This window comes from Ahaetulla prasina, chromosome 3 (assembly GCF_028640845.1).
Source record: "Ahaetulla prasina isolate Xishuangbanna chromosome 3, ASM2864084v1, whole genome shotgun sequence".
In the NCBI taxonomy this organism is placed as follows: Eukaryota; Metazoa; Chordata; class Lepidosauria; order Squamata; family Colubridae; genus Ahaetulla; species Ahaetulla prasina.
Window position 1 is genome coordinate 201,039,061 of NC_080541.1, and position 14,658 is coordinate 201,053,718.

The window sequence follows — 14,658 nt, forward strand, 5'->3', positions numbered from 1 at the left end:
TGTAAATTGGGAGAAGCAAAATCATGGGTCCAGTTAGGAGCCATAGTACCTGCTAATACGGAGGATAATTGTTTTAGATGCAGGAAATCAGCACATTATTTACAATGTTCCTGAGGCTTTCCTGTATTTGGCAAGGAGATGAGATAGTTTAAAGAGGAATAGTTTAAACAAGCAACTAGCAACTGTGAGTCTAGGAGGACCCTAATGAATATATTTTCAGTTCATCTAGACTCAAAGCCAGGGAACTGCTGGTTTCAAACTGCAGCCATTCCACATTATGGGTTTGGGCCTGAATGCTGCTGATTATAACTTCCAGACACTGAGAGCTCAAGAATCTTGAAATAATGGAGCATGAAGAACCACAGAACCTGGAAGTTTCCAAAATGCATTATCCAGTGGAGCTATAGAGCACTTAAATCAGATGTGCTCCAAGAAAACAGTTCTTATGACAGATAAAGACAATATTTTACAATAAGAAGAATAGTTTATTTTGTCCTATAAAACAAATATTTAAATCCAAAACAACTTTCCTGTATTTAGCTAAATAAGATAAAAAAGTCATCTTCATTCATATATAAACTAAGGATTTAAACAATTATATACAAAACAGCCAGATCTCTAAAAAAAGAGAAGTTCAAATTACATCCGTGTAACTTTTATTACAAAACATTAAAGCTACTGGCTTCACATTTAATTTCTCACAGAACTAAAACTAGACAGTGGATTTAAGACTGAAAAAAGAAAAAGGTGACAGTTGACTCAAAATACTTCCGTTGGTACATATGATCCATGAGAATGGAATGTATATATACTTTGAAAATACAGCCTGGATGACAAATGAAGTGATATATTCTTGTAAAAGACCCCAAAATAGGAATCAGAATCTCCTGTTTCAGCTGAAGTTACTGCAGAGAGTAGGCATTCTGAACATAATCCTCAATTCTTGTAGTTTTCAAAGTTGAAGAAGGAACTCAACTGCTATAATTGCTATATTCTTTCATTCCCTTGCTTTTTTCAACATTTTACCCACAAAACAGACTAGAATGAAGTTCTGTCATGCACAGATCTTTTCTTACCATTGCTTGAAGTGAAGAATATTCACTGATTAGTGTAAAGGGAAATATGTCCAACCAAAGGATTTTACATAGGATTTTAAATACATGAGTCACATTCTGCAGAAACATCATTATTAAAAACAAAATGTCTTCAATTCAAAAGCTATTTATTTTAATAGTTCACTTAAAAAAATCTTCCCATTTTATTTGGGTAGTGGAATTATACAGGAATGAGAACTCTTTGGGGGAATTGTGAGAATAGAGGTTAAAGGGATAGTTGCAAAGAGAATTTAATCAGGAAACATGGTACAGAATTCAGTGACACAGAGAGCATCCAGTTTTATTAATTTGAATAGCAACTTGCTATTTTCTAGTCTTCATAGCAAATTTCTGTAAGCCAGATTGTTTCATTAAGAGAAACTGACAAGTTATGTGGTACCTTTTCAACATTGCTTTATATAGAACATAAATACTTTGGTTTATTATTTAACACTTCCTTTTTCAGCCCTGAATTTATACCAAAGGTTTGCTAATGGAAATAGATCAATTATCTTGGCTTTTCCTGTTCCAGGATGACTCAATGGTAGTAATGGGAGTAAATTTTTAGGAAGAGAACTCAATCAAACTGTTTTTGACTGAGCCAATAGCAGTATTTCCTTAATATCAATACTGAAAAGAACATGGCTTACTTAGAATTATCATTCTTCTCTGAAATAAGAAGGGCATGGCCCAACTCAACAACTTCCCACCTGACAGAGATAGACAAAGTTATAGAAATGTAAATTTAAAACATCTCCTGAATTGTGTACCAAAGAGGGTTCTTTTTCCCTGATCTGTGGGGACACAAAACGCAGTACATATATGCAATCTGTAATTTGGTGTGTTAAGTATCAAACAAATGTTTCCAGATCTTGAGCAGCAAGGACATAGTCATATATTTCCATTTTGTTCTTGTGGGAAGTTATCAAACTGCAGTGTCATAAATTACAGACATTCATCAGAACTGTTAGCTGTAAATCTTCCATATACAAGTATGATATTTCAACCATTCTCTATGTATCCTCTACAGGTCAAAAGAACCCCCGAGGATAAATATACTAGGCACATGAGGCTGTTGCAAGAATTGAAGAATTTCAAGTCCTTTTTCACATTCTGAAACCCACTTAATTATATAGAACTCTCTTTGTAGTTTGGTTATTACATTCCAATACCGTGTTTCCCCCAAAATAAGACCCTGTCTTATGTATTTTTTAACCCGAAATAAGCGGTTGGCCTTATTATTTTGGGGGGCGTGGAGCAAGACAGGGATCCTCTTGCTGTCTTACCCGATTTCCAGCTCTTACTCCCTAACCCTAACCAGAGGAAATGGCAAGGACCGGCTGCGCATATGTTTAAATATTTTTGGGGAGGGCTTATTTTTGGGGAAACAGGGTAGTTTCATATATGTTGTAGGTGAAAAGAAGGAAGATTTCTGTGGACACTTCTGAAACTGAAGCTGTCACAGACACATTCCATTATAAGTTTCCCTTAGTACAAATCCAACCTTGAGATTTTCACAAAGTAACGTGTTTCCCCGAAAATACAACCTACACCAAAAGTAAACCCTAGCTTGATTTTTACACGTGCATACAATATAAGCCCCACCCCCCAAAATAAGCCCCAGTTAAGGCCCTGCCCACTCCAGGGTGCACGGGGTAGGGCGAGGCGCATGAGTAAAAATTAAGCTAGGGTGGGGAAATGGGGGGGGAGGGAGCTGCCATACTTACCAGGCCTCACATACCCTAACACCTGCCTTACTTTTGCGGCTGCTTGCCGCTGCTTACGTGCGTCGCCCCTGGCAAGCAGTCAAGTGGCCACAGAAGTAGAGGGTTGGCAGCAAGCTCCTGCTGGGCAGGGCTGTCGGTGCCTCTGAGGTGAGTCAGGAAGACACCCCTGAAAATAAGACTTGGTGCCTTTTTTGGTGGCAAAAAATAAATAAATAAAAAATAAGACCGGGTCTTATTTTCAGGGAAACACAGTATCTATTCATGAAGGCAATTGTTTTATCACAGATAGGTTGTTGTTGTTTTTTAACAAAATGGTATTTTGAAATTAATTTGGGTCTTAAGATCTTTACTTAGACCTAACTGATAGATATATTTTTCCAAATAAAAGGAAACATGCCACTTCAAATTCAAAACTAGTACCACAAACCTTACACAAATTCAACTTGAAGTAGCAAAGAATAAAAAAGTCCACAATTCCTTAACTATTTTAAATAACATTATTATCAAAAGAAATACTCATTTTTTCGGAACTAGAGGGACTGACATTCCTCTGCTACCACAAAATCTGAAAAAAAATACTGAAAATAAAAGATTTGTTATGTTTTTTTATCTGATAGACATCACTGAAAATATATTAGCATTCATTCAGTTATAATTCTAGTAAAAATAAAAAACAAAGAAAAAATATAACACTGAAGAGTAATACTTTAAAAAAAGAAATAAAAAAGCATGGAGCTTTTAGAAGTTTCTAGACTAGATAAAGTTCATATTCCTTTTCAAATGCTGGAGCAGGATAGGTAAACTTGCTAATGAATCACTTCTCTTTTTTAACTCATTTCCAAAGTTCATTATACCAATGCAGCAAGACGAAAGTAAGGATTGTTTACCCTCAAGTGGTTGCTACATATCGAAGATGATGAATATTTTTTGAATCAATTTAGATAACAGATTAGTGTGTAAGGACTCTGATTTCACAACATTTTTAACAGTTCAATGAAAAAGCAAAAAAAAATTAATTCCTATATACTTCATCCAAGAACATCACATCAGAATTATTGTTCTGGTTACTTGGGTTTTTCATAAAAAAGTGTATTATACATTCTGATATATATTGTTTGGAACTGAACTGCAAAAACTGTAAAATCTAAGTACCAATCTTATTCAAATCTATTTCCTATTCTTGTATTAATCTGTAATACAAAGTTTAGCTCCCAGCTAAGTCAGGATTTCTCAAAAGCAACATGCAATGTATCTAAAATCTACCATTCATACAAAGCATGATCTCTTCATGAGGACTCCATTCAATGGCATACCTGAGTTAGAAAAGGTGCTATAGCAAATAGAAATAGAAATCCACCTACACAGTAGTCATAGAACAGTTTATTGTAGAACAGTTTATTGTAAGGAATGATGGACATCTATTCTACTGCCAGGTTTTCCTCAGAAGTTCTGCTGGCGTCTTTTCTTTGCTTCAATGGCATCTAGAATTGGTTGCCGTTTTGATTGATACCTTTGGCGAACCTCTTCTATCTCCTGCTCCATCATGGGATCAAGTGTCCCAAGTCGTCTTTGAAGTTCTTCAACTGTCCAGTTCCTCAACTAAAGAAAAACATAAGGCAAAATAAATAAATAAAATAGAGTGAACTTGCAACAGAAAAAAAGAAGAACTGGAAAAAGAAATGGAAAAATGGAACCAAACATGTATTACACGAAATGGTTTGCTAAAGAGTAATGTGGAGAAATTTACTTTTGGCAAATAAGTTTAATAAAATTTACTGTTAACGCTAGGACCTAATTACTGTTCCTATCTTCAACTGCCTTGCCAAAAATGGACTTTTAATTATGACGGTCATAATACCTAATTCCCAGGTAGTGGGAATATTTTCCCTTTATTATATAAGAAATGATGCACTACTTTGTCTTAATTCAGCAGAAAACAACTGCATATCATGTGCTATATTAAATACTTGTCCAAGAGAAAACATTATAGTACAATGAATATCCAAATTGTTAACTAATATTATTTACAGGTAAGTTCTTGACTTACATCTGTTCATTTAACGACCTTCTGAAATCATGAGGGCCTTAGAAAAAGGCATTTGCATTTACAGGTGCCCAGAGTCATGTGATCACAATCTGAGTGCTTGTCAACTGGCTTGCATTTACTACTGATTGCAGCATCCTACAATCATGTGATTACTATTTGTAACCTTTTTTGCCAACCCCTGAGAAAACATACCCATTGGAGAACCTGAATTCACTTAGCAACTGAGTGGCAGATGGCAGAAAGACAGTATTATCACCCATATTGATAACATGACTTTAGCCAACAATCCTTTAAATGTGTTAGACCAGCTAAAACTTTACACTATTCTTGTAATATTTGCTCTTCAACATGCAACCCTCAGGAACTGAAATAACAGAATGAAGTATAATGCAAAAAAGAAAATATTAATTCAGGGTTGATTGTAGTGTTTTGATTAAAAGTCCCATTGTCTCAAATCACTGAAGAGCTGCTAGATGTCTGGTTAAAATATCATTTTCTTCCACTCTTACAGTTTTTCAAATAAAAATACTGAATACAAGATTAAGCCAAAGGGTCCCCATTTAATAGATGCACACTTAAATAGAAGGATTGTTAGATAGAAACACCGTGCACACACAAAATGCAGTATTTAAAAAGAATCTTGAATGACTTTTCATGATTGAGCTAATTAGTTTTTGGCTTTTTATCTCCCCCCCCCCCCCCCCCAATTTGCAGTGAGCCAGAAATTGCTTTAATGTTGATTTCCTGCAACAATAAGCCAGATTTGCAGGAGAACAAAATAACCATGGCAAGTTGCTTGTCTGTTTTTATATATTCATACAAAATCCAGATGGGCAGAAAACAAAAACAAACCAGGAGTAAGGAAGGATCCTGGTTTCAGACACAAAACAAAAAAATCAAAATAGTTTTTCAAAATTTCTGTTGCTAAGTGAGACGTTTATTCAGTTAACTTTGCTCCATTTTACAACTTTTCTTGCCAAATGAATCACTCCAGTTATTAAGTCTGTAACATAGTTGTTAAGTGAATCTGGCTTCCCTATTGACTTTGCTTATAAAAGGTGATCACATAACCTCGGGACACTGCAACCATCTTAAAAAGTCAGTTGCCAAGCATATGAATTTTGATCCCATGACCATGGAGATGCCACAATGGTCATAAGTGTGAAAAGCAACCATAACTCACTTTTTTCAGTGTTCTTGTAACTTCGAATGGTCACTATGCAAATTGTTGTAAGTCAAGGACAACCTGTAATTCATGTTCTCAAGAGCACATCAATCAATAACTTTAAAGTATCATACACTATTTTGACCTCCGGAGAACATTTTATAACTGCAATATGGCTGTTTTCTCAAGATGGAATGGGAGAATTGAAAGCATTGCCAGAACTATAATAAAATAGAAGAGCAGGAAACTGAACCATGGGGGTGTGTGTGTGTGATGCAGCACATAAGTACAGACTTCTCCAGATTAAGTGACACTACTCCATTCCAAATATGCCATTAACATCTTCCACAGATTAAAGTTTTTAGATCATAAACTAGGTCCTGACAGAGGGCAAACACATTAGTCCATTTGTATTCTCTCAATAGACATTATTCATACATAAATTCATTCTGTCTGTTTCCACCCAGGAACAGCACAGAACAAAATACTGAGAAGTGTGAAAGTTAAACAATTATCTTATAACCAACAGACAAATCTGGAAAACACAATAGAGCTCTTTACTTAATAACACAAACCAACTGTAATATTTGAGCACCTACTCCGGCTATCAACTTTGTTAATTATATCAGACTCTCAACTGAGCTACCGGTTGCTGATAAGAAAAAGAAACCTAAAATTCTTGGTCAGGAAATAACTTTACTGGATCCCCTAAATAAGGACATAATGGAAGAGAAGTTAATAGGCTGAGCTAAAATTGAAATCATGAAGTCTATGGGAAGACAGAATGAAGGAAAAGTTGAAGCTCAAATGAATTATTTATAGAACTTATAGAATTAGGCTCTACCGGGGGGTTAGGCAAGTTTCAATATGCAAGGGAATTTTATCTTCATGCTGCATTGCCTGGGATCACAAAAACTGTGCTCTGAAGCATCTTATAAGCAGGCTATGTCTAGCCTAGCATGCAGCAAAATTTTGAAGCCTTGATACAATCTCAACAACACAGGTTTGAAGCAAAACGTGTTGTATTGAAAAGAAAATAACACTGCCTAGGAGGACAGGGATTAAGATATTTTAAGTTTCCATTATCACTTTTTATCCCATTGTCATATGGGGGGGAAAAACTGTGTAAGAGTTGTAAAAAATAATCCTATTTTTTTTGGAAAAACCTCTATAGGGAAATTTATTGGGTATATACATTATGTTTCGTTCCAAGCCAAGTAGAAATCTTTTTCTTTAAATGTTTGCAGTGCTAAAAAACTATTGTAGTGCTTTTACATCTTTTGCTTTTCCCCCAGTTTTTGTTTTACATGTTGAATTATTTCCACACCCCTTGCTTTTATTTTAAATGTTATCTTCATCCACATATTTTAGCATCCAGTTATTTTTTTGGCATTTTGTGCCTTAATGTACCTGTTGAGTGACAGAAAAAAGTGGTTTACAAAGCAAGCTGGAACTACAATCAATAATTAAATAATAACAATTCTACAAGGACTAAAAATGACACTAGGCATGTTTTAATTATCAATCTTCTAAGTAAGCATCACCATTTAAATCTGCTTTTGAAATTTTCAGTTATGTCCTGAGATGACTTCTGACATTAGAAATTACATTTGTTCCAACACTGATAATGGCCCAAGCATCATCATACATATTTATCTGCATGTCTGTGGAGATTTTTCTAAAAACAGTGAAAGCATTTCCCAAAACACAAGGATTCTTTGCCACAACAGCTAGGGGGAAAAGCCAGTGACTCTCAGCTATTCACAGGCTCATAAGCTACTCTGGACCCAAGCATTGTTTTGTTGCCAAGAAAGCAGCTGGGCCAGTTTTCTGTACAAATTTCACTCAAGAGTTATTTACTTAACATTTGTTCTAACCACCACAGCAAGTGGCATAGCAGAGCTGATCTTAACTCTTCTTAGAAAACTAAGATAGAGATTAGTACCTGGATCACGAAAACTCAAAGCAATGGTCTAGCTTTGGAAATTAAATAAAACACTCCCAAAAGTGGTAATAGCAAATTCATACTATTGTCAAGAAAACAGTGACAACTATATGACACCTGATGTGCAGCTTGATTCAAGACTTTACTATTTGTGAATATAATCTTCTCCAAATTTTTATCACATACTGTGTAATTTGTTGTCCTGAAACAACACTGAATGCAAACCAAAAGATGCATGAAGCATAAGTTTAGTTAACTAGCTAGGCTTGCTTTATTTATTGTACTGAAGACTGTAACTTCAATCTTAACCTATATTCAAATATACAGTATTAGCTTGCAGACGTAGTAATTATTTTTGCAGGTAATTCTTGACTTATGACCAAAATTTCTATTGCCAAGTAAGGCATTTGTTAACTAAGTTGCGCCCCATTTTGCAACTTGTTTTGCCACAGTTGTTAAGTGAATCATGCAGCCTTTAAGCAAATCTGACTTCCTTCATTGACTCTGCCTTTCAGAACTCTACTGGGAAGGTTACAAATGGTGATCACATAAGCGCAGGACAGTGCAATTGTCATTAGTTTGTTCCAGTTGCCCAGTGTCTGAATTGGGGATGCTGCAACAGTCATAAGTATGAGAACTGGTCATAAATCACCTTTTTCAGAGCCGTTGTAACTTTGAACTTTGAATCAGTCACTAAACAAATGGCTGTAAATTGTGGACTACCTGTATCTGAGCAGACATCAGCACTTTTGGGAAATACTGGGTTCATATTGTAGCCCACTGTGAGGAAATTTCATATAGAATAGAATAGAATTTTATTGGCCAAGTGTGATTTGACACACAAGGAATTTGTCTTGGTGCATATGCTCTCAGTGTACATAAAAGAAAAGATACGTTCATCAAGGTACAACATTTACAACACAATTGATGGTCAATATATCAATATAAATCATAAGGATTGCTTGAGAAATGTAAAATCATTTTAATCCTAGATTTCTATAAATGAGTTATAAAAACATCATTTGAACCTGTTCCATTTGGATTACGAAGTATTTTCTACATGGACAGGTGATACTTTGTTTCCCTTCAAAATTTTAAAAAAACCTGTACATAATATCCCATTAATTAACATTTTTTAATTTTTGAAATTCAGGCACTGATTTCTTTTAAATGTAGATTCTACTCAGTCATTCCAGTGGTCATAGTAAGGGAGACCATCAGGAAATGTCAAGTTTTATGACTGGATGGGAAATTCAAAAAACAAACGAACTGAAAGTGCAGCAATAAAAACCTTCCTAAAATAGTATCAGAAAAATGCCAAAGCTAAATTCAACGTATTTTACTTTTATATATGTACAGTATCAGCTTGATGGTTGTCTAAAGATATCAATAAAAAATAATTCATTTTCGTGTAGTGCATCTAGGCCTGTAATAGTTAAATACATTAAGCATTTGACTGAAGGAAGGTGGTTTTTTTTGTAGGATGAAAGGAGGGAACCAAATCTATATTACCAGGAAGAAAAGCTCCTAGTGGTTACTGTATATACTCCTGCATGAGCCCATCCACATATAAGGTAACCTGCAAATATTTATCCAACACACTGTGAAAAATCCACTACCTGCAGATAAGCGAAATTTTCATAAATAGCTTATCTGTAGGTAATTAATTCATGGATATCCATTTTCTACAGTATTTTTATTAAAAATTCAACGGTCAACTTACCTGTGGAAGGGGTTATACTCGAGTATAAATGGGATATATGGGTACCAAGTATATTATCATATACTTGTGAATAAACTAAGCCCTATTTTTTTGGGGGGGGTGTATTTTGGCATCTAATATTTTTGGTTTATTTGTGAGTAAATGCAATATCGTAAATAAACAACTTCACATGGAAGAGATTTCTTAGTTATGCTTAAATGTATTTATTAATGCTAAATTTGTGCAATCAATTATCGAGCCCTGTGAGTACTTATGTACTCATCTAAATTTAGATCAGTTTTAATTGGGATTTCTGAGGGCAAATAATTCTTTGCTTGTGTTCCAAAAGCAGAAAATATTAATTGGGAAGTTTTTTAAATTATCTAACTATCCTCTTTCATCAATACTAACAGCACAGTATGTTTGATGTTCTCTAAAATATAGTTAACAGATTATATTCTACAATTAGCAGCTGCAAAACTAAACTGGGATTTCTGATTGATTTCCTTTTCAGAGATGCCATACTAAGGGTACTAGCAATTAAAAATGAACTTATTTCAACTATTGAGTAAGTTATACCAATAGCACTTAGTACTTAGACTTATATACTACTTCACAGTGCTTCACAGCCCTCTCTAAGCATTTTATAGAGTCAGCATATTGCCCCCAACAATCTGGGTCCTCATTTTACTCAGAAGGATGGAAGGCTAAGTGTCGAGCCCAGCTCCAGCTCGACACATGACGCTACAGGGATCCGGATCATGGGAGCAGCCCCTAATCAAAGATCCAAAGGAATGACATATTGGGGACCTGTTCGAGGGGTGCAGGGATCTGCGTTTGGGAAGCATGGGAAGGGAATCAGCACACTGACAGCCAGGATAGAGGGAGATGAGGGCTGGGCATTACGAAGAGTGTTTTCGTTCCGGGATTTGGCAGATGATGTGGCAGCTGGGGCTATCAAATAAGGAGGGAGAGAGCGGCCGGACGTCCACTCAACAGAGCAGTTCAGCCATGGGGCGTTTAAAAAGGGGCTGAGAGGCAGAAGCTCTCAGCACTGACTTTGTACAGAGAGACCTCGACTTTTACTGAGACTTGGTTTGTAGCAGACCCAATAAACGAAATCACTATCGGAAAGAAAACCAAGTTGGCTTGTTTCTTCTCACGGCGTCAGACACAACTGTGGCTGAGCTAGCCAAGACTGAGTCAACCTTGAGCCTGGTGAGATTTGATCTGCCAAATTGCTGGCAGCCAATGATAAGCAGAAGTAGCCTGTAGTACTGCACTCTAACCACGCTACCGCAGTTCTGATCACAGCTGGGACTTGACTTTCTGTATTAGCCAGTGCACACATAAAGCAAGCCATCATGTGACCAGACCCAATTTTACAACCAATTTACCATGGTCATTAAATGAATCACTATGGACAGTAAGTGATTCACTATGGATATTAAATGAATCTGGCCAGAGGTGGGCTTCACATAATTTAACAACTGGTTTGCCCCAGCACCGAAAATGTGAATGTGTGTGTGGCCTTCTGCACATGCGCTTTGCACATGTGCGGCTTAAAAAGCGCAGTTAAATAGGACAGCATAGTGCCCGGGTGGTGGGCCACCCACAGATCACAACTACTGGTTCGCCCGAACCATTACGTACTGACTGAATCCCACCCCTGAATCTGGCTTCCTAACTGATTTGCATCACAATGCACAGAAGACAGGACGTATCATTAACCAGGGACTCTACAATATTGACAACTTTTAGTGATCATTATTCTACTAAGTAAACATTTTTAAAGCTTCTACTACACAATCATGAACAGGGCAGGATATCTCAATCTCCTAGAAACAGCATCAGTACAGACCAAGCATAAAATAGCTGCCACATTTGAATACAGAAATGACTAAATTTTAGTCTTAACTATTGCTTAATGTCTACAAATCCCCTTAGGGTGAAAAGTATTTCGATTATAAGATCACAGCGGTTCCTGCTTCAGTAATTTTAACAAGACTTTTGGAATCAATATATATAAGCTCCTTTTTAAATAAACCTTTTCTATTCTAGCAGGGTATGTGCTATGGTGTTAGGGAATTTTGGAAGCCGCAGTGCCAACACAGTTTGATGACACCAAGCCTGAGAAAGTTGATCAAGATTACATGCTCAGTTCAAATACTGGCAAACAGGTTCAAAAACATGGTCAGCAATTAATATAAACTTAATTCACATTCCAGGAAAAAAGACCAATCCTCAGCAACACTGAGCCAATTTTTACAGACATAGATGGGCAGATGCAGAAGTTTCTGTTTCATTATTTTATTTTATTTTTTTTTACATTTATACCCCGCCCTTCTCCGAAGACTCAGGGCGGCTTACAATGTATAAGGCAATAGTCTCATTCTATTTGTATATTTTTTTTACAAAGTCAACTTATTGCCCCCCCAACAATCTGGGTCCTCATTTTACCTACCTTATAAAGGGTGGAAGGCTGAGTCAACCTTGGGCCAGGCTCGAACCTGCAGTAATTGCAGGCTCTGTGTTCTAATAACAGGCTTCTCTACTGCCTGAGCTATCCCGGCCCTTAATTAATTAATTAATTAATCAATCAATCAATCATTGCATTAGATCTAACTGCTAAACAACTGCAAGTCATTCTAAAGATACATTATCTCAGACTGTTTAAATCAAAACTGGTGTCACTAGAGACAAAGGGCTCTAAATAATATTGGATGAGATTAACTATCAGAATCCACTTCTATCGGATTTCATTCTTTACAGAGAAACTGCTTCAACTACTCTGATGAACTAAGTCAGGAGACATAGATGGAAGAAATAATTCTGGAATCTATTCTTGTAGACTTCTTAGCAGTTGATAGTTTCTTTCCTTTTCTACACTGCCCTGCCCTGGTTTTTTTTAAACATTGAAAAGAAATTTTCTGAAATGGCAAGATGTCACATTTTTACAAAAGGCCAAATTAGATATTTTAGCCAACAGGATCAGGTCTTAAATATTTATGTGTATATATCCTAGTCATAGTACAAACTATGAAATAAGACAATGTGACCAGAAAGTATCACAGATTGGAAACAACTGAAAAGGAACATCAAGTGCTATGTGGGAATTCCTGTAAATTTACAACATGGAAAGCTATTAATATTTTAGAGGAGCTAAAAAGTAAAAAACTTAGCACAAGCATCTACTCTTAATGCCGCTTAATAATTTAGGCTTATTGGATGAGGAGATATTGTAAACAGCCACACGATGTGCATTCATAACACTATGTACACTGCATTTTGGTTCAGGATATTAGAAAGTGGTGGGGAAAATTACTTTATTCTAAGCTGCAGTTCCCTTATCAAGGACTGGAAGACCTGAGAGACTTTAATATATGTTAAAATTTGGCATGAAAAATATGAGAATCCATTTAACATGTGTGAAAAGGTTGCCTAGAATATTTAGTTTGGGTTAAGTAGCAGCTCTCTTTAGAAGACAAATAGCCACCTAATCAGTAATGTGGAGGGACATATCGTAATTCTTTAGGCTCAACTAAACATCCAGATTTTTAAACAAGGGGAAGGGCTCCAGATTTCCTGGGAAAGAAGGAAAATAGTGTCTGGAAAATTCCTTATGATGAGTTATTTTGTTTTGCTACTAGGCAACTGAATTGGTGGTTTCTTCATTCACAGGGGCCCAAGAGGAAAAAGTACGTATTAAATATGAACATCTTTTCCCAGTCACTCAACCCACCACAGTGAGGAGGCTGGGAATGCTACAGGTTTCCTCTCCTAAGGAGGTCCATCTAGCAGGATCAAGGAGGATCTTCTCCACGATGGCACCCTTCCTGCACCATCCCTGCAGAGATAAGATTGGTTTCCACTTTGACATTCTTTCACATGGCCCTGAAGGCATGATTCTGCGACTGTGGATCCCAGAGTGATACAGGGACCATCAAGTAGCTTGGCTGATTGTTGTTGCCAGGGTAATGGGGGGCGGGTGTTATTGTTTTTCATACTGGGAGTTTATTATTATAAGTCATCAGGAGTCACCAAGAGTGAGTTGGGCAGCCATATAATTTTTCTTACATAAATAAACATCACCAATTCACTAGTTCCCCAATTTGTTGCGACCAGCACTCATTTCATAATGATTTACGTTCAATCAGTCTGTTATTTTGATAAATATGATTTTGCCCTGATTTTTAAAAAATGGTCTGGGAAAAGAAGTTGGGAGTTTATAGAACAGCAATCAGGCTCCATATACTCACAACAGTTCACTACCAGGTTTCAGCACTATTGTGATGATCTATCAGAATGTTAAATTGAATTCAGGTACATGAGTAAACTTGCTTTTAGGTCAAATTTAACATAGACTTTGAGAGCAACATTGAGAGATCCCACTCATCAATAACAAATTTCTCAAGATATATTCAATTTATAGGATATCAATCAAATGTGATACTCCCAAAATGTAGCTAGTTCACTGCTTACTCCCAATTTCAAGGAACAGATCTATCTTGGTAACCCAGTTTTATGAGACACCCAAATACAGTGGCTTACTCCATAAAAAAATAGGGTAAACAGTATGCTATGTAACCATTGTTACATAGTGAGTGCATGAATTTGTACCCAGCTATGTTGAAATTATGAAAGGGCATAGCACTGGGGAAATTCAGACTTCTAATTGTAAGCTGAACTGAAATCCTGCTGTGCTTCTGAAAAGGAAACATGATTTACTAAAATCAAGTCATAAAAAGAAAACAGAAAATTAATAGAATGTTTATTCTCACTTGAACAGTTTGATGTTTCTGTTTTATTTGCTTTGCCTAATTCTTCTGCACAGAAATGTAAGTATTAGAATCTGGATTAAAGAAATCATCAATATTTAGATTAAACAGTCGCTTATAGTCACCCATGTGATCTAGAGTCGTCCATACATATGATTATTTAGTATTTTGGTTTACCCTCGCCTCAGCTGTTAATAGAC

General features: G+C 36.2%; 1 protein-coding gene across 1 annotated transcript in view; it reads right to left on the reverse strand.

Annotated features, from left to right (window-relative positions):
* Nucleotides 1-483: 483 nt before the first annotated feature.
* The window catches only part of STK4 (serine/threonine kinase 4), a 68,760-nt gene continuing 54,585 nt past the window's right edge, over nt 484-14,658 (reverse strand). Inside the window, exon 11 of the mRNA XM_058176380.1 lies at nt 484-4,420. Coding sequence (XP_058032363.1) covers nt 4,262-4,420 — 159 coding nt within the window. The 3' untranslated portion in view covers nt 484-4,261. The remainder of the gene's footprint in view (nt 4,421-14,658) is intronic.